Source organism: Eptatretus burgeri, chromosome 17, assembly GCF_056783735.1.
Source record: "Eptatretus burgeri isolate ZD-2024b chromosome 17, Ebu_testis_v1, whole genome shotgun sequence".
NCBI classification, from domain to species: Eukaryota; Metazoa; Chordata; class Myxini; order Myxiniformes; family Myxinidae; genus Eptatretus; species Eptatretus burgeri.
This window is the reverse complement of record NC_140977.1, coordinates 60,148,027-60,168,597: the sequence shown is the minus strand read 5'-3', so window position 1 is coordinate 60,168,597 and position 20,571 is coordinate 60,148,027. Positions and strand designations below refer to the sequence as shown.

The 20,571-nt window shown below is 48.3% G+C and overlaps 1 protein-coding gene across 1 annotated transcript in view; it reads left to right on the top strand.

The window, feature by feature from the left end:
- The window catches only part of LOC147010268 (receptor-type tyrosine-protein phosphatase H-like), a gene marked incomplete at its 3' end in the record, with an annotated part of 72,570 nt that overhangs the window by 14,689 nt on the left and 37,310 nt on the right, over positions 1 to 20,571 (top strand). Inside the window, exon 6 of the mRNA XM_085862375.1 lies at positions 2,314 to 2,580. Within this exon, the coding sequence (XP_085718501.1) occupies positions 2,314 to 2,580 (267 nt within the window). The remainder of the gene's footprint in view (positions 1 to 2,313; positions 2,581 to 20,571) is intronic.

Here is a 20,571-nt window from a genome sequence, read left to right as displayed (position 1 = left end):
TGTCTCCGGGCAAGGCCCGTGCAGAGTGTCTGTCTCCAGGCAAGGCCAAGCAGAGTGTCTGTCTCCGGGCAAGGCCAAGCAGAGTTTCTGTCTCCGGGAAAGGCCCGTGCAGAGTGTCTGTCTCCGGGCAAGGCCAAGCAGAGTGTCTGTCTCCGGGCAAGGTCAAGCAGAGTGTCTGTCTCCAGGCAAGGCCCGTGCGGAGGGTCTGTCTCTGGACAAGGCCCATGCGGAGGGTCTGTCTCTGGACAAGGCCCATGCGGAGGGTCTGTCTCTGGGCAAGGCCAAGCAGAGTTTCTGTCTCCGGGAAAGGCCCGTGCAGAGTGTCTGTCTCCAGGCAAGGCCAAGCAGAGTGTCTGTCTCTGGGCAAGGCCAAGCAGAGTTTCTGTCTCCGGGAAAGGCCTGTGCAGAGTGTCTGTCTCCAGGCAAGGCCAAGCAGAGTGTCTGTCTCCGGGCAAGGCCAAGCAGAGTTTCTGTCTCCGGGAAAGGCCCGTGCAGAGTGTCTGTCTCCAGGCAAGGCCAAGCAGAGTGTCTGTCTCCGGGCAAGGCCAAGCAGAGTGTCTGTCTCCGGGCAAGGCCAAGCAGAGTTTCTGTCTCCGGGAAAGGCCCGTGCAGAGTGTCTGTCTCCGGGCAAGGCCAAGCAGAGTGTCTGTCTCCGGGCAAGGTCAAGCAGAGTGTCTGTCTCCGGGAAAGGCCCGTGCAGAGTGTGTCTCCAGGCAAGGCCCGTGCGGAGGGTCTGTCTCTGTACAAGGCCCATGCGGAGGGTCTGTCTCTGGACAAGGCCGGTGCGGAGGGTCTGTCTCTGGACAAGGCCCATGCGGAGGGTCTGTCTCTGGACAAGGCCGGTGCGGAGGGTCTGTCTCTGGACAAGGCAGGTGCGGAGGGTCTGTCTCTGGATAAGGCCCATGCGGAGGGTCTGTCTCTGGACAAGGCCCGTGCGGAGGGTCTGTCTCTGGACAAGGCCCGTGCGGAGGGTTTGTCTCTGGACAAGGCCCATGCGGAGGGTCTGTCTCTGGACAAGGCAGGTGCGGAGGGTCTGTCTCTGGACAAGGCCGGTGCGGAGGGTCTGTCTCTGGACAAGGCCGTGCAGAGTGTCTGTCTCTGGACAAGGCCCGTGCGGAGGGTCTGTCTCTGGACAAGGCCCGTGCGGAGGGTCTGTCTCTGGACAAGGCCCGTGCGGAGGGTCTGTCTCTGGACAAGGCCCGTGCGGAGGGTCTGTCTCTGGACAAGGCCCGTGCGGAGTGTGTCTCCAGGCAAGGCCCGTGCGGAGGGTCTGTCTCTGGACAAGGCCGTGCAGAGTGTCTGTCTTTGGGCAAGGCCCATGCAGAGTCCCCGGATCAGGCCACGAGGCACGCTCTCCTTCCCTTCTCAGAAACATACACACTTCACGGCTGAGCCGAACAGTCAATGGCTAGTGTCTTGCTCAGCAAGCTGCACATTCATACAGCACAAACACGAGAATCGTGCAACCTTCGTCATGCCGAGAGGAGAGCAAGGCAAGACCCTCTGTCCCAGACACGTTCCTCTGACACCAAACTCGTCCGTTCACTCCCGAGATGTCCTCGACGTCACACCGAACAACCGTCCACTTTTGTGGCGTGGCTTGCTCGCACGGAACCCCTACAAACATAACTATATTATATGTAAAATTATCTTCCAAAGGTCCCAAGGTACAAAACATAAGGTGTTCACTTTTCACCAATAACAGTGTGATTCACATGCAGATGTGAACATTCCAAGTCACGTCTAATGACGTCATGTGGTGCACTCACTGTGGTGTGGTGCACCACTGCACTCTCAAACACTCATTTCTGTGACTTTCTCATGAATTACACAAAGTGTGCTCAATGAGGTTGTGAAATAATTTTGTGATTACAACAAAACCTCGATGAAGTTTTTTTTTCCTCTTTTTTTTCTTCATTTTTTTGATGTGAATCATTCCCTTTATCATTGCACACATCAACGACCTGAACAAATAAATAACATTGAAACATTTTCCTGTTTGCTTTGCCCTCACAAATCGCTCTCCCCTGAATCTCCACTGATCAACTCAGAACTCGACTGTACACAACTTAGAGTGATAAATGGTTACCCGAGAAGTTTATAACCGGTTGGTTGAGTAAGAGAATGCAGATATTTGCACGGAATGAAATAGAAAATGATGAGAAAGACTTCAGACTGAATGAGTGCTGCCGCAGCAAAAAGGTCCACTTCTGATTACTTTTTTAGGATAATGATCAAAGCTCTTGATGTTATAAAGAATCAAAAATTATTTTCATTCACCAAAAGCTTCTCTTTCTTTGTCCGAAATGTTAGATCCAAGTTCTCCTTCTCATCTGAGCATCACAGCACAGAGCTCAACATCTTTCTCCATCTCCTGGACCAGACCCAATGATACCAACGAGTCAAACTATCAGTACAATGTGAGTTTATTCCTGAACAACAATGTCGTGAAAGATGAAACAACAAATGGAACCCATATCACCTTCACAAAGCTTCTTCCTGGGACCACGTACTCTGTGACAGTGAGGTCCGAGTACAACAGCAGGGAAAGCCAACCTGCGCATCTCTCACTCATCACAGGTGAATGTAACACTCATTTTTTTTGTCAAATTCGTCATGGTAATTGATGACGCACTCACTGATGAAACATAAATTGAGAAATAATTACATATTTATGTTGGCCTGCACAATTACTACCAACAGGGGAGAGTCATTGTCAAACATCATCATGTGTTCTCATTTTTTTATTCTTGACAATCAAAACGAATCAAACAAATGAATGTTATAATGATATTTATGTCTCTTGATCTCCTCTGATGTATGTACTTTCAATTAAAACTAACCTAGTTGGTGTGACAAGAACAATCTATCTCTAATTCCAATCTATGTCTGGTTATACTCTAACCTAGTTGGTGTGACAAGAACAATCTATCTCTAATTCCAATCTATGTCTGGTTATATTCTAACCTGAGTTGGTGTGACAAGAGCGCTTATTTTATGGCCTAACAGTTGTCCATCTCCCACGTCCAAAAGTGTTATCACTGTGGGATGGTTGCAGGACAAACAGAAATCCCTTTTAAGTTCACATAAATCCAAAGAGGAAAACAGGTCTGGCTTTGGTAAAAGACCCCAGCTCTTTTAGTTTCTCATACAAAGGAATGTGGATTGACCATTCGGGGGCAACCCTGTGCCAATGATGGACTACCTAACAGCATTTACAGGCTATGACCCTTTTTTAACCTAAACAAAAGGCCCAGGAGTGGAGAATCCAGATAACATTTTCCTTGGGACGCTATCATTGAAATAACACAGCCTGCGTCTTTAGAGGGCATCTGGTGGGTTGACTTGCTGGGACACCGTGCCACTAAGAGACAGAGTTAAACCAAAGCATTTAAAGAGTATTTTAAAAGTGGGTTCGAATCCCTACATATATCCAATATATATGTATTAATTATGGATCGGATGTGACCATAACATAGCACTCCTCACAATCCCTCCTTGGTCACATCTGACCATAATTTGCCATTTCCCCAAGCTCACCGAATCGGTGGGCCTCCATTTGACGGCTGAGTTGACCATCCCTTGGCTCTGCCACCCCAAACAGTATTTGCAAATGCCATGAACAGCCAATGACAACCTCCAAATGAGAAGACCCCGACTACTAGTGGCCCAGGTTAGCATCTGTCCTCTTGCTGCCACATGCCTCACATCAAATTGTAGTAAATTTTCCTTATTCAGAGTATTGTGTAGGTAATTTCACAAAATGCTAATTGCCCCAATATGATTTAGGTAATACTACAAACACTAAATGCAACAATATTATTTTGGTAATTCCACAAAACACTAAGAGCAACAATATTATTTAGGTAAGTCTACTAGACACTACTTGCAACAATACTTATTTCGGTAATTATACTCGACACTTACTGCAACAATACTTATCGACAATATGCAAATGTAATAATGGGTGAGCAGCACTGTGAGCACTCAAGGCGTGGTGTAAGCTCCTTTCTCAACTTGCGCTAGAAGACAAAAAAGGCTCATGAGATGCGTATTTACATATAAGCGTCATACAAGTATTTTCCCATACATGCCTTCACTATCTGGTATTGTCGATTTTCCCCGATTATACATATGCTCGTCAAAACACTGCCACATTTATCACAAACTTCCAGCAGCATTTTTACTTGTAGATTTCCTTTCTTTCTTGTTACAACTTCCTGTATCTGTGTGTAGTGAGATGCGTGAGTCCATGTTTGGCTTACCTTTTCACTTGAAAGTTCATTGAGTAATCAGTAATACCTGGAAGAGTCTTCTCCAGGGCACCCCTCTGCCAGAACACCTTGTTGGCCCCTCAGCTGGAGGGGGTCGGGTCTGGTTGTGGCCCCATACAGAGGTCCTCGGGGTCTTCTTCCCTGAGTTCGCTGTTAATTATTATGATAGCCTGGGTGAGGGGTGAGGCTTCACAGCATTTCTTTAGACAAATGGAAATGAGAATCTTTATCAGAAATACTCCAAAAATCACCACCACGATGATTAGAAGCGCTGACTCTATCAAGCGCAGCAACCAGCCTCCCCAGCCCTGAAATATGGATCTTCACCATTCATAACCCTCCTCGCGATCCATTCGTCCGCTAGTGAGGGCGTTTGCAACCTTTTATAGTCGGGCCACCGCCCGGTTAGTTATGCTAGTAGGATCCGGAATCCAAACGCAACATTCTCCTTTAATTATCCCGCACACCCCTCCTTGCTCTGCCAAAAGCATATCTAACGCGACTCTATTCTGCATCACCATGGTACGCATTGATACTAACATACCCGATAATTCCGTATAGTAAGCCATGGATACATTGGCTACATATTCCAGGGCTAGCGAAAGTTTATCTATCCTATCGCTATTCATAACCATACCAGCTCCTGGAAATAAAAACCCAATAGTCTTCTCCCACCATGTTCCTGTCAACGGTCCTAAGCGCTCTGCTATACCGACCCATCCCTTTGGGTCCAAAGTTTTGGAAGTGCTGCGCCGGTACCGTGGAGGCGGGGAGGTTTGATGGAAAGTGGTCTTTCTTCTACCATCCGGAAATACTGAGGCTAAATAACAGCTTCCTGCCCATCCTTTTGGTAAGTAGGGGTAAGCCTTGTCCCCACACACCAGGGAGATGCCTTTTGGTGGAATTATCCCATTGTTGTGGTGAAGCTCTATCGTTATAGTGAACGTCACCTGTTCCCTGGTATGGCGAGCTGGATTCGTGGCTGTTACTGTTTGCTCACGCTGGGTCGGCACGGGAAGGGAAATTTCACAAGAGGACTGTCCCATGGGGTTAGCCCCCTTTCCTGTGAAACATACTGATCCTGTGGTGTCCTCCACCCAGAGAGGCGACGGGACCTGGTTCGTATTGGCCCCTGGATTCTTAGGTGCAAAAACCCGTCTTGTGTGGTTGCCGTCTGCTATGGCTGTCAGGCCCTCCACCGGATTGCTGAGATGTTCGAAGAAAGTCAATGGTAATACTGCTAAGTGGAGGCCACTCAAAGACCCCATAGGCGGTTCCATACACACCCAACAGTCACTACGATTTTGGATGTTGGCTATCTCGGTAGCTAAAGCCACAAAGGTGTTTGGAGGTTTTACCGGAGATTCCTTGCTGCGCACCACAAAGGACATTATGGCGCTTTCATGATGTCCCTTGTTTGGCCGTACGATTGAACAAGTATAGTCCAGACGGGTATTATCGGGGACCAGTGGGATTCGAGTAATTAAAGATGCATGTTGACCCTATACGAATCCCGCTTTCCTGCCATGTCCCCTGTGTTTTTTTTATTTTTGATCTTACCTGCCAAGCTACTCCGAATGCCTCCCCTCTTGCTGTGTCCTCCTTGAGGGTTTTCCGATAAGACCAATTAACTATTCTTATCTCTTCGTTCCGTTCCACCAGATCATAAGTTCCATTGGCTTGGACACATGGCAACTCTATGAGTTGTGGGATTATTCCATTGTCTCCCACATCCCTGTGGGGAACGAGGAACGAAAAGGGCTTACCCAGTCCTTTTGAAAATACCTTTACGGTAACTAGCTCTGGATTATGTGTTTGTCCAAAGACTGCGTATTTATCTTCTGCCGTTCTTTCTTCAGCCGCTTCCCTCCTATGTCGTTGCTGTGTTGCTCCTAGTTCCTTTCCGTTCCCTCCTTTACCGCGGAGGTGTGTACGGTGTCTTCGGCTTGAGTGTGTTAGTTCGTTGGTGAGTAACAGGCCCCAGCTGCAAAAGGAGTAGTGTCAGTGCCAGGAGACGCATGTTGGATCATCAAGGGTTCTGCCACTGGCCCCGGTGCTCCAAGGTCTCTGTTCCCTGGTCCTCCCGGTTCCACGTTCAGCAGGGTATCTGAGTCCTCCTGCGATGGGTCTCTCACCACTGTGTCTCTTTGTCTTGCCGGGCCGGCTCCTTCCTGGTTCGGTGGTGGTGTAGGGTATCCCTGATGAGGTATGTCTTCCCACTCGTCGTTGTCCTCACTGTCCTGGTGAGACGCTGAATCGGACACTCTCGGATCCTCTGTTGGGGGTCTTTCCTCCGGCTCGTCGCTATCTTCTTCCAGGTCACTTTGTCCAGGCTCGTTGTTCTCTAGGGCTTCAATGGGCTCCCGGGGCAGGTTCTCCTGTCCTGGTTCTCCTTCCGCCTCCGCTGGTGCGATGTTGGTGGGAACGTGCGGTGGGTGATGTGGTATCAATTCCTCCACCTCGTTGTCCTCTTCACTATCTCTGAAGAAAACTGAATCTGCAACGGGAGGGTTGACTTCTCCTGGGGAATAAACTTCTTCCAACTCCTGGGTGTCTCTCGCCGCTTCGTGTGCTATTTTACAGTGCGAGTGGTGTATCCATGCACTCTCACCTCCCACTTTAACGGCGGAGGGCGTTGTCAGGAGTACAGTGTAAAGTCCCGTCCACTTTGGTTGTGGGGCGTTTTTCTTCAGGAACTCTTTCACCCAAACCCGATCGGCGGGTTGAAAATCATGCAAAGGGCCTCCAGCAGGTATCGGGAGCACTTCCTGTACCTGTGAGTGAAAATTCCTGATGGTAGCAGTTAGCGCCTTACAATAATTCATCATCCCGTCAGTCGTACAAGACACATCCCATTTTCCCATAACCGGGGGAGCCGAGGCCGGTAGCTGCATTGGGCATCCTGTTATTATTTTGTGGGGCGAGAGCCCCCTTGTGGCATTGTTTGTTGCTCGCATTTTCATGAGCGCTGTGGGAAGCGCCTCTGGCCAGGGCAGTTGTTGGCCCTCACACAGTTTTGCAAGTGTCAGTTTTAAGGTTTGGTTCTCCCTTTCCACTGCTCCTGCTGACTGAGGATGGTACGGGCAATGTAGTTTCTGTTTAATGCCCAAGCCCTTGGCTACATTCACTATTACCTTTGCCGTGAACGACCCTCCTTGATCCGACGACAATCGTGTTGGAATCCCAAATCGCGGAATTACTTCCTGTAAAAGCAGCCTAGCTACTGTTTCAGCTTCCTGGTTGGTGGTGGCGAAAGCCTCCACCCATTTTGAAAACATATCTACGATTACCAACACATATTTGTGGTGTTTATATGTGGGCAAACTTATGAAATCCATCTTCAAGTGTTGAAAAGGTCCAGACGGGGCGGGTGTGCTCCCCGTTTCTTGGCGGCATGCTTTCTTTTATGTTTACCACAGGTCGCACAATTGCTTACCATCTCTGCCGCCGCTTTCGTCACACCTGGAGCATTCCAGGTTTGACGAATAACTTCCGATACCCCCTTAGTGGCCATATGGCCCTGTGCATGGGCAGTTAATACTCACCACGGTAGCAATTTCTGAGGCACGAAAGGTCGACTCTGTTCATCCACCCACACTCCTTGTGTGTTTTGTTGTGCACCCTCCTTCACCCTCCATGATTCCTGATCTTCCATTGGTGCGGAGGCTTGCAAATCCTTGAGTTGTTCCTGTGTTCGGGGAACGTCCACCATTTGTTCCACGTAGATGCCGGCGGATGGTTGCGGGTTTGATTCTTCTTCATCGAGCTCTGCTTTTGCCGCCAAGTCCGCTCGATTATTGCCTTTCGAAACATCGTCTGTCCCTCCTGTGTGGGCTTTGCATTTAATCACCGCAATTTGCTGCAGCTTTTGCACCGCTTGTATCAACTCTTTAATCAGCTCCCCATGTTTGATAACTTTTCCGGCAGACGTTTTAAAACCCCTCAAGGCCCATATTGCAGCAGAGTCATGTAAAATGCCCCAGCCGTATCTGGAATCTGTATATATGTTCAATGTTTTACCGGCTCCCACTTCACATCCACGTATTAGTGCTTTCAATTCGGCTTGTTGCGCTGAAAATCCTTTTGGTAACAATTCCTTCCATATGGTGGCATTAGCGGTGCATACTGCAAGACTAGCGATGGTTTCCCCCCAGCGATTCTTCCTTGCCGCTCCCTCTACAAACAGTTCTAACTCTGCGTTTGCTATTGGGGCTTCCTGCAGATCGCATCTGGCCTTCGTTTCTTCTACCAGCACACGTTCACACACATGTGGCTCTCCCTCGCTACCTGTTGGCACTAGGGAGGTTGGATTCAATGGCAAACATCTTTCGATCGTAATGTTAGTTGCTTGCAAGAGTACCAGATCATGTTGAACTGCCCGTGCCGCCGATATATGTTGTGTTTTGTTTTGCAGTATCAGTGCCGCCACATCATGCGGAACTTTCACTGTCAGTGGGGAGCCTAAAACCAAAGTTGCTGTTGCGGTCACGGCGTATTGTGCCGTGGCCACCGCCCGCAAACACCCGGGATAGGCGGCGGCGACCGGGTCCAAGTGACTACTGTAGTACGCAATTGGCCTATTTTTCCCCCCATGTTCTTGTGTCAGCACTGCTTGGGCGAACCCTCCTCTTTCGTGGACAAATAAAGTGAATTGAAGATCATAATTCGGTAACCCCAAAGCAGGTGCTGAGGACAAAGCCTGTTTCAGTGTCTCAAAATCTTTTTCCGCGTTGTCCGTCCAAGAGATCTTATCCCCCTTCGCTTCCTTTACCATGTCGTACAGTGATCGTGCCTGAACTGCGTAGTCGGATATCCATTGCCGGCAGTACCCTGTCATCCCAAGGAATCGGCGAAGTTCCCGCAATGTGGTTGGTTTCGGGTGTCCCAGGATTGTTTCCACTCGCTCGTCTCCCAAACTCCTCTGCCCTTGTTCCAGTACGTGTCCCAGGTACATTACCATTGTTTGTGCGAACTGCAATTTCTCCTTGCTAACCTTGTGACCCTTCTGAGCGAGCACCTGTAACAACGCCACCGTGTCCGTTTCGCATTTCCTCTGGTCGTCCGAGCAGATCAATAAATCGTCGACATACTGGATCATCACTGAACCTTCCGGAAGCTCTATGTCCTCCAAATCTTTCTTCAAGGCCTGCGAAAAGAGTGTTGGACTATCGCAAAATTCTTGTGGAAGTACCTTCAGGTTTATTGTTGTCCCGCGTAGCTAAAGGCGAATAAGTATTGTGATTCCTCTGCCAGGGGAATAGAAAAATACGCCGAGCATAAATCAACCACGGAGAAATATGTTGCGCTCGATGGCACCCCTGCCAGCACCGTGACAGGGTGCGGCACTACAGGAAAAGATGATTTCACGCATTTATTCACCGCCCGCAAATCTTGCACGAATCTCCACTTATTTCCACCGGGCTTCTTAACCGGGAGGATAGGCGTATTACATGGGCTCTTTGTAGGTATTATCACTCCTTGCTCCCGCAATGATGCTAGCACTGGTGCGATTCCCTCGATTGCCTCCTTTCGCAACGGATATTGGCTCACTCGAGGCAGGGGTATCCCCTCTTTTACCTGAATGGACACAGGCGTTGCAGCCAGCACCCCCCTACATCATTTGGATGTTCTGTCCACAATCTGTCTGGTACTTCCTGTAATCTTTCCTCGGTCCCCGCTCGCCTGTCTGTCTGGCGGCGGGGCTTCTCGCTGTTCATCTCATGCCTTTCCAATACGCAGGTCAAAATCTTATCAGGTAAGCATACTTTCCATCCATCCCCGCGCCTCATTGCGTGTAAGGTGTTCCGAGCCTCGTTACCCCTTTCTGTTGGTTCCGGGGCACATCTCAATCGTGTAATCAGTTTCCGCAATTCTCCTGCGCTGTGTTCTTTACTTACTGCCATGGAGATGTGTGGTGTAAGTCCTTCTCTATGCTTCATTAGTTCGCGCTCTTCGGCGGCTAGTTCCACCTCCACCGCTACTCCTTCCTTTCCGATCCATAAATTGGTTGTCATCAGTGTGCGCTTAGCGGTGTACTCTCTATGCACTTTGCCTGAGTATTCAAAATCCTGCCCTGTTTCATCGTAGTAGACGGTACAGTGCAAAGTCAATTTCACTTCATCCAAATCAATGTCGTTGCTAAGCAACCATTCCTCTACATCTCGCAATCTTGTTGCATTTTTCCAATCCCTACCCAGCTGGTTTCTACCCTCCTGAGACACAATTCGCAACCAATACACCACTGGTTCGAGTTCATTCATCATGAGTGTCATTACTTCTTCTTGTAATGCTAGCGGGACATCCATGAAAACTCCGTCTTTGTTACATGTTATGGTACATCCCATTCTACACAACAAATCTCTACCCAACAGATTCATCGGAGTGTGTTTAGCGATCAAAAATGCATGTTCTCCTTTCAGGGGGACTACTTCAATTCGTAATTTATCTGAAATCGGGATATCTTCTCTCCATCCCGAGACCCCCATTACTCTTACTGAGTTTCCGGAAAGAGGCAGGTTCTTTATCTCTCCTTGTTTTAGTGTCGACCGTGTGGCCCCCGTGTCTACTAGAAATGTTACCTGTTTTCCTTCTACGTTAACCGTTGTGGTTAATTCTCTCACATTCCTCGTTTCCCTTTGCGGAGCCACTACGGTATCCTTATGTCAATAGTTCTTCTCCCGTCTCTCCTCTCCCCCAGGAGGCGCTGCTGGTCTTTCCCGGTTTGGTGGCAGTTGTTGGTCCAAATTCTTTTGTCTGGGTGCAGCTTGGCACTCCCGGCTCCAGTGTCCTGATTGTCCGCACGTATAACATTCTCCTGCCCTCTGCGGGCCATTATTTCTGTTCCACGGTCTTCGTTTATCCTGTCCTGTCTTGAGTCTCAGAGTCTCCTGTCTTGGTTCCCAGTCCGGGTTATCCCTGCGGGGTCTCCGTTCCTGATCTTCATACTGGCGGTCCTTTCTCCTCAGATTCTTCATTACTTGGGCTCTTTCGGTTCTTTTCCCCTTCCTGTCTTCTTCTTTTAGAGTCTGCCATGCTTGCCTTGCTCTTTCATGTAGAGTGGCGGGTACCGCGTTTTTCCAATCTGGAGTTGCTTTTACTTCTCTCCTTGTTTCGTCACACAACCCTTCCACAAACATATTGTTTAGGAATTGTCTGGGCACTACTCCCATCTCCTCATATCCCGAGTGTAGTTCAATCTGTTCATACAATCGTGCTTTGTACGCGCTAGGTGGTTCCTTTATATCCTGTACCACCTCTGTGATTGCCTGCCAATCCATCGCCCTCGGGGCCATGTCAGTTGCAAGTTGATCCATTAGTTCAGTTACTCTGGTTCTATATGCTGTCTGTGCTACTCGCTCCTCGTCGTTGAGGCCGGGTCAGTTCAAAGTATTGTCCACCTCGTTCTCCGGTTTTACTCCCCAAGCCGCTGCGCAGGCCCCCCAAACCGAGCTGGGTAGCACAGCCGTGCATATGAACCCGATATCTGTTCTAGTTGCCCCATGCATTTTTATCTAGTCATGCAGTATTTTGATTGCTTTCCTTGGGTTTGATTTCAAACATTCTTCCATACTGGCTTTTACCCCCCCCCCTAATGTCTTGGGGTGTCCACGATCTCCAGACCCAATCATCGCGCGCCACTTGCATCATGGGGAACTGCTTAATGTCAGTCCCTCTCATCGCTCCTTCCTCCTCCAGGACGGGGTAAATTCCTTTTGTTATCCCAGGTCGTATGGTTTTATTCCCGTCTATGTTATCGTTCTTTTCTGCGAGCTGCGCTAGTGCTTGTTTCAATTGCTCCTGTCTCGCTTCCTCGTGTGTCATTCGTTGGTTCAAAATTTCTTCAAGACCCGTACGCTTATTTTCTGTCTGAGCTTGTGCTTCCGCGAACCAAGCGGCTAGCGCCCTCCAGTGTTTCTCTCTCTGTCTTGGGCCTCCCGCTTTGCCCTCTGTCAGCACCGTGCTAACTGTGTGCAATACTTTTGGATCGAGGGATCCGGCCAACGGGAAGGGATCCTTTCTTCCCGCCGTCCAGCTCACCCAATCTTGCACTCCCTCTACTTTTTCCATTCCGTGTTTTTCCCCCACGATTTTCAATGGTGTTCCTCTTGGTAACTCTTGAGATTTAACAGAGCTATTCCCCATATTTATGTTCTTAGCTTTTTCCACCGCCTTATAGCTTAAAAAAAAACGTTTCTCCTTTTATTGTACGGAACCAGGGTCCCGCTCTTATCAACAGCCTTGAAGCCTCCTTACAGGACTTTAACCTATTCGTCTTTCTTCACACAACACCTTAGAAAACAAGATTTCACTCTGCTTCTCTTTATTTCACATGGATATTTGTTATCCTCTTCATACAACAACAACACAGATCTTAAAGATTTCAAGTGGCCGTACTCCCCGACCACAGAGCACAAGACTTCAACTTGTCTCTCCTTAGTTCACTTGGATATCCTTATCCACCACCTTTCCCGGTCAACAAACACGGCCTCACAGCCCCTTGCAATCAATCAATAAAACCAGATTTGATTCTCCTCATATATTACCATTATGAGTTCGTCACCTCAGAAAAAACCTGAAGCTGCGTTCAAAGGAACTTTCTCCGCTGGGTGTACAGTTCTTACCTAAACTAGGGCTTATCCTTTGCAGGAGCCCAACGTGTTGCGCATCACGTACCTTTTAACTGAGACCCTTGTAAGTGCTGTACACCAAGCGGCGCTCCTCCGGTCCACAGCCTCAGAGTCTTGAGAGGTCCCATTCTGGGGTCGCCAACTGTGAAGACTCCGTTCCCCGGCCAGGTATGAAGAGAGTCAACAGAAGAGGATTCACCAAATGCAGCTTTATTGAAGGACCACACGCCAGCCAGCGGAGTTGGTGTTGGCAGCCCAACCGACAATGGAGAGCTCCCAAAACCAAAACTGAGTTTTACATTCACAAACTCTCCCTTATATACAATCTATTTCTAATTCCAATCGATGTCTGGTTATACTCTAACCTAGTTGGTGTGACAAGAACAATCTATCTCTAATTCCAATCTATGTCTGGTTATATTCTAACCTGAGTTGGTGTGACAAGAGCTCTTATTTTATGGCCTAACAGTCGTCCATCTCCCACGTCCAAAAGTGTTATCACTGTGGGATGGTTGCAGGACAAACAGAAATCCCTTTTAAGTTCACATAAATCCAAAGAGGAAAACAGGTCTGGCTTTGGTAAAAGACCCCAGCTCTTTTCGTTTCTCAGACAAAGGAATGTGGGTTGACCATTAGGGGGCAGACCTGTGCCAATGATGGACGACCAAACAGCATTTATCGGCTATGACCCTTTTTTAACCTAAGCAAAAGGCCCAGGAGTGGAGAATCCAGATAAGATTTTCCTCGGGACGCTATCATTGAAATAACACAGCCTGCATCTTTAGAGGTGAGCAGCCAGGTGAGCATAAACAAAAGTAGTGGGGAACAGAGACATTCGGAGATCTGTGGAAGGGAGAGGGATGGGGTGGGGTACAAGGTGTAAACATGATGGATGCTGCAGCGACTTTGAGAAAGGAAAACAAGGAATTTGAAGGAGCTGGGTTTGGGATGGATTAGCGGGGCGAGAAAAGATCATGGTTTTGGTTGGGGGAAGATATGATATGGTGGTGCACGGCTGTTTTGAAGACCTGGAGGGAAGAGTGGGATTGAAGAGAGTGGGGAAGTTTGTTCCAAAGACAGGAAAAAGAGGAACGAAAGAGTGAAGGTGAGCAGTGATTCTTGATTTTGGTAGTTTTACCATGGGGGTATGCAGGCAGACCTTGAGCACCCTGAGGAAATATAGGGGGAACAATCACAGATAGAGCGGGGGGGGGGAGGGAGCCAGGGAGGACACTGTAGAAGACGGAACGACCACTGATCTACCTGTGGTAAGAGAGTGAAACACTCAAAGACTCAGCCTCACCACGGGAGATACCAATGATCCTAAATGCCTCGATTTTCACAGAATGAGATCAATTTCAGCGTGATGCAGGAGCACCAGCCCTGAGGGGAGAGCAGTACTACATCAGACTGTGGATGAAAGCTTTGTAAGTGGATAGAAGCTCAGATGTCCCAAGGAAGGACTTTGTACGACGGAGGATGCTCAGTTGACGACTGGCTTTGGAGGCCATCTTTGAGATGTGACTTTCCCAGGAAAGATTGTGGCAGATAGTGAGGCCCAAAAGCTTGAATGAAAGGACTTCTTCAAAATGGATGAAAGAACTTCTTCATAAATTGAGAAAGTAGATGGGGGTGGGGAGGGTGTTTCTAGATGGTCCTGTCGGAGAGACACCGTGAGAGTGTGAGGTTTGTGCGGATTCAAAGACATGTTCCACGTGTTGGACCAGTTTGTGATTTTACCCAGATCTGCAGAGAGTGAGAAGCTGCTGCTTGCCAGTCTGAGTGATGACAGATGGCACGGAAGAGGGTGGAGTCATCAGCAAAGAGATAAAGAGGATTTTCCAGAGAGTCGGAGAGATCATTGATGAAAACCAGAAAAACAACAGGGCCCAGAACACTACCTTGAGGAACTCCAGCCTGGACAGGAAGAGAGGATGAAAGAACTCCATTTAGGGCCACACGTTGACTGCGACAGGAGAGAAAGACTGTGAGCCCTGAGTGGCCTTGGATACCATAGGAAGAGAGTTTGGTGAGCAGGACAGGGTGCCAGACCATGTCAAAAGCACGCGATATGTCCAGAGATATGGCTCTTATTTCATTTCTGGCATCGAGGACCTCCATCCATTGTTGGGAGAGCAGAGGCAGTGTATCCAGGGTAGAGTGACCTGGTCTGAAACCAAAATGATGATCGGTAATCAAGCCATTGAAGAAGAGGAAGGATTTAATGTCAGAAGCGATCATGGATTCCATAACCTTGCTGATGATTGGTAGAATGTTGATTGGTCTGTAGTGGCAGGGATCTGTTTTTGTGCAGGGCAGTAATGTTTGCTGATTTCCAAGTCGATGACAGATGACCTTGAGCAAATGAGAGGGTGAATAGAACGGAGAGAGGGTGAGCAATAGCAGAGGAGCAGGTTTTTAGGACACGAGGGCTAATGCCGTCTGCACCAGTTGCAGAATCTGAGTCGAGGTTTGACAGCAAACTCTCCACCTTGTCAGGAGAAAAGGACACAGAGTCCAGGGACAGCTGGGTTTGACTGGGTAAGGTCAGGTATGGGAGCATGTGCCAGAACAGCACGTCGCTGCGTCCACTTTCCGCCGGTACTCCAGGGCCTCCGTCTGGCCATCCCCCAGGCAGATGCCAGGCCCATCCCCATCTCCTTGAGATGATGGTCAACCTTTTGCAACCATGAGGCACGTGGTCGACCCACTGGCCTCCTCCACTCATGAGACTCCCTCGCTGAGAGAATCTGGTGAGCAGGATCAGAGTCAGGAAAACGAGCCACATGTCCATACAGCCGCAACTGACGCTCACAGACTATGCAGGTAACAAATCTCATCCGAGTCTCTCTCAGCAACCGTTCGTTGGACACAAAATCCGACCAGCGATAGCCAAGGATTCTCCGAAGAGACCTGGTACCAAAGGAATTAAGTCTCCGTCTCAGATCCTTGGTCAGAGTCCAAGTCTCGCACCCATAGAGCAAGACTGGAAGTACCAAGGACCTGAAGACTCGGACTTTCGTCCTCCCGCACAGGTACCGGCAGCGCCACACCCCATGATCCAGTGAATCCATGACTCCCCAGGCCCGACCCAGACGTCTATTGACCTCTGACTCGCAGCCAGCAGAGACATGAATATCACTGCCAAGGTAAGTGAATCTCTCCACGACCTCAACATCCTCACCACAAACAGACACAGACAGGACAGCAGCATCCAAGATGTCACCGAAAGCCTGGATCTTAGTTTTGACCCAAGAAACCCGTAATCCCAACGGCTCCGACTCCTCATTCAGCACCTCGAGGGCCCCCAAGAGGATGTCTAAAGTCTCCGCAAAGATGACTGCATCATGTGCAAAGTCAAGGTCCGAGATCTTGACATTCCCAAATGACGCACCGCAACTTGATCTCTCCGACATCCTCCCTAGAATCCAGTCCATACAAGTGCTGAAAAGTGTGGGGGCAAGTACACATCCCTGACGAACTCCAGTAACAACTGGAAATAAGTCAGAGATGGTACCACCACACTTCACAGCACTCTCAGTACCAGAGTAGAGTTCAGACATCAGATCGATCAGTTTTGGTGGCACCCCACGAAGACCAAGAATCCTCCAGAGGACATCCCGATTCACTGAATCGAACGCTTTACAGAGATCAACATAGGCTGCAAGCAGCCCCTGCTGAAACTCTCGTCTGCGTTCAGTGAGGACACGAAGTGCAAGGATACGGTCAATCGTTGACCTCTTTGGTGTAAAGTCTGACTGCTCTGGACGCTGGTGCTCAAGCAGATGGTGGCGAACCCTATCGAGAATTATCCGAGCAAAGACCTTGCCCGGCACTGAGAGCAGCGTCACCCCTCGGTAGTTGTTGCAGTCTTGGCGATCACCCTTCCCTTTCCAGAGAGGGACAACAAGGTCCCTCTTCCAGTCAGTTGGGATGATGCCTGTGTTCCAGGCAGAGCACAAAACTGCATGCAACGACACGAGTGCAGCATTTCCACCAGCCTTGAGAAGTTCGGCATGGATGCCACAGATCCCTGGAGCTTTGCCCCGTTTCAACTGGTTCACCGCAGCCCGTGTTTCCACAAGCGTAGGTGGACCACAGTTGATTCGAGGGTCAGCAACAGGGATTGTAACACCCTTGACGTCCAACTCGACAGTTGGGGGATCAGCCTGGTACAACCGCTCAAAGTAACCGGCCCAGCGGGCCTTCACTTCAGACTCCTCTGTCAAGAGCCTACCACTCTCTGCTCGAACTGTAGTGCTCCGAGGGATGGGCTTGGATGAACGTAATGCGCGAATTCCCCTGTAAGCGGGACGAGAATCACCTGTCCACAGGTGATGCTCTACCCCCTCACAGATTCCTCGAACATAGGCCTCCTTGTCCACCCTCAGTGCACGTACAGTTTTACGCCTCAGCTCCCTGAACAGCTCAGCTCTGCCATTCAGCCTGGCCCTGCGACTCCGGTCAATGGTATCCAGTGTCCCTTGAGAGACAAAATTCTTCTTTGCCCTGCGGTGAGCTCCAAGGCATCCACCGGCAACATCAAGGACGGTGGTCTTGAAGGCGCTCCACAACTCTTCAGGACCCCCCAAAGCACCCAGACCCCCAAGTGTCCACTCAGCCTGTTCGCAAACTCCTCAGCTACTCTCTCATCCCTGAGCTTGGCAACATCCAGCCTAGGCTGGGATGGTACCATTCTCCAGGATTTAAGGTGCAGCTTTAGAGTTGCTACAACAAGCCTGTGGTCAGTATTGAGGAACTGAGCACTCCGGTAGACCCTGCAGTTCTGGATCATCCTCCAACGACCGTCAATGAGGACATGGTCAATCTCCTTTGCCACACCGCCAGCGTTGGAATACCAAGTCCAGCGATGAGCTTGTGGGCGCTGAAACCATGAACCAGCCACCCTAAGTCCATGACTTCTTGCAAAGTCAAGGAACTTAGTGCTATTCTGAAAGTGTGTAGAGAAAGTGATGGGTTTGGGAAACAAGATTGAGAAGCAAACACCGAGTTTAGGCATTCAGCCTTTTCACGAGCGGTATCACAAGTGCAGCCATTTGAGGTAAGGGAGGGGATGGAGGGGTAACAAACACCAGAAACATATTTGATTAGACACCACCAGGATTTTGAGGATGGAGAGAGGTTTGAAAGTTCAGACTTGAGATGAGAAAGATGTTGTTTTCTGGCTCTCCTGAGGGTAGACACTCACTTGTTCTGAGCTTTATGGAAGGAACTGAAATTGCCTTCAGTTGTGTTTGCTTTCCATGAGGCAAAGGCAAGTTGTTTCAGGACAACTGCCTCGCCACAAGCTTCAGTGAACCATGGGCTGGAGGAAGGGTAGGACACCTGAAGATGAGAGGGGATAAATCTGTGCATGAGGGAGAGCAAGTTTCTTTGAAAGAATTCCCAGGATGAGTTGATGTTGGAGAAAGTAGCAATGGGAGACCAGTCTCGAAGTTTGATGGTTGCTTGGAGACCCTGTCAGTCAGCTTGAGTGAATTGCCAGACTCAACGGTGCTGAGGTGGTTCTCTAATAAAAGCCAGAGAGATGTCTACTTTGACCAAGACGTGGTCAGAAGAATCGATTGGAGCGAAGGAAGAACAGCAGATATTTTCTGGAAAATTGGTCAAAATCAGACCCAGAAAAGATGAAGCACCGTTGGTTGACATATCGGTTGGAAAGGTGATCAATTGAGTCAGTCCCGATTAGTCGCAGACATCTTTTGCTGAACTGCCATGGCAGGTGAGAGAGGGACCCACACCCAGACAACTTGTGTGATGACAATAATTGCTGTCACCATATGTGAGGAAGAGACAGATGGGATGAGAAGATAGAAGTCGGTCTTTGTTTTCGGATAGTGAGGTGCAAATGGAGTCATCACTGTTTGGTGGACGGTACAGTACCCATATAAACATGAGGTAGGAGTGGAGGGAAGCCATAGCCAGAGGTATTCCTGTGGGTGTGGTGAAGTGATGGCAGTGCATAGAGATTGAGGAATGTAGTCTTTGAAGAAGAGAGCAACAACTAAACAAGGATGAGGTTCAGGTCTGTCATACCAGAGGAGCGAGTAACCAGGGAGAGATACTTGGGAGTCAGAGATGTCTTGATGGAGGAAAGTTTCTGTTTGGCAGATTATGTCTGTTTTTTTGAGTAATGGCTTCCTTCTTTCCACCCCAAGGTACAGGCCAGACATGTGAAGTGCTTAGGATATTGTACTTATGTACAGACAGTGACCAGTCTTTGCCATAAAGCCCTGTAGCTCTTTCAAATTTCCATTGGCCTCTTGGTGGCTTCTCTGATCAGTCTGCTCCTTGCTTTGTCATCCAGTTTGGAGGGACGGCTTGATCTCGGCAGATTATTGGTGGTACCGTACACCTTCCAATTCTTAATGATTGTCTTGACTGTGCTCCAAGAGATATTCAAGGCCTTTGAAATGTTTTCCGACCTGTCACCTGATCTGTGCCTTTCCACAACTTTATCCAAGAGGTCTTTTGAAAGCTCCTTGTTGGTCATGGTTGAGTCTTTGCTGTGAAATGCACTACCTCACAGAGGAAACCTACAGGAACAGCTGATTTTATTTTGAAATTAGAAGGGCATTCAGTGGAGTGCATACCTCTGCCACACAATGCCTAATCCACGAGAACATATCTGGCGCAATACATTTTTGAAATATCATGCCATATATAGTTTTTGGCCTGATCTCTCAATGGTGAAGAATCTTTTAAAATATTAAATAATTATATTATCCAGATCCGGATTCAGATCTTCACCAAAATCGAATAAATTCGTCCTTGAGACACACCCAACGTGTTCACCAAGTTTCGTCCGAATCCGTCCACAACTTTTTGAAATATCCTACTGTATATCAGTTTAGCCCGATCTCTCAATGATGAAGAACCACTTTAAAAATTCTCGTAGCCGGATCCGGATCTTCACCAAAATCTAATCAGTTCGTCTGTGTCACACACACCCAACCTGTCCACAAAATTTCATCCGGATCCATCCACAACTTTTTGAGATATCCTGCACACAAGCAAACAAACAGATAGAAATGGGTGAAAACATAACCTCCTTCACCTTTGGTGATGGAGATAATAAGCAGAATCACTATAATTTAACACAGATGGAGGCCAATTAACTTGGTGTGTGATTTTCTAGGTGATTGGTTACACCTGAGCCAATTTATAATTGCTATTTTTAGGGGGATGGACACTTATCCAACCAAGATATTCTAGTTTTGTATTTTTAATTAATTTTTGGAAATTTGTAGAATTTGTTTTTCACTTGGAAGTTGTGGGTTACGATGTGTAAATATAGGTGGAAAAAGTTTGATATAATGTAATGTAATTTTAGTCCAGCAACGTAGTCTGATATTTCATATCAATTGTTCAAATTTACATAAAAGCACCAAAATTAGTACACATGTAGAATAATGTATTCCGAACAATTCCAGATATGGAGCCACCCGAGATTGTGCCTTGGTCAGCTTCGGCGACCATTTTCCAAAATGGCCACCATTCTACTTTAGCGAAATTGGCTTTATGCTCTTATTTTCTTATTTTATTGGTGGTAGATATAATGAAAGTGTAAAATTCGGTAAATTGACCATGAAAAGGCATATGCAAATATTATGAGCCAGTATTTTCGGTAAAAAAGGCATTATTTGATT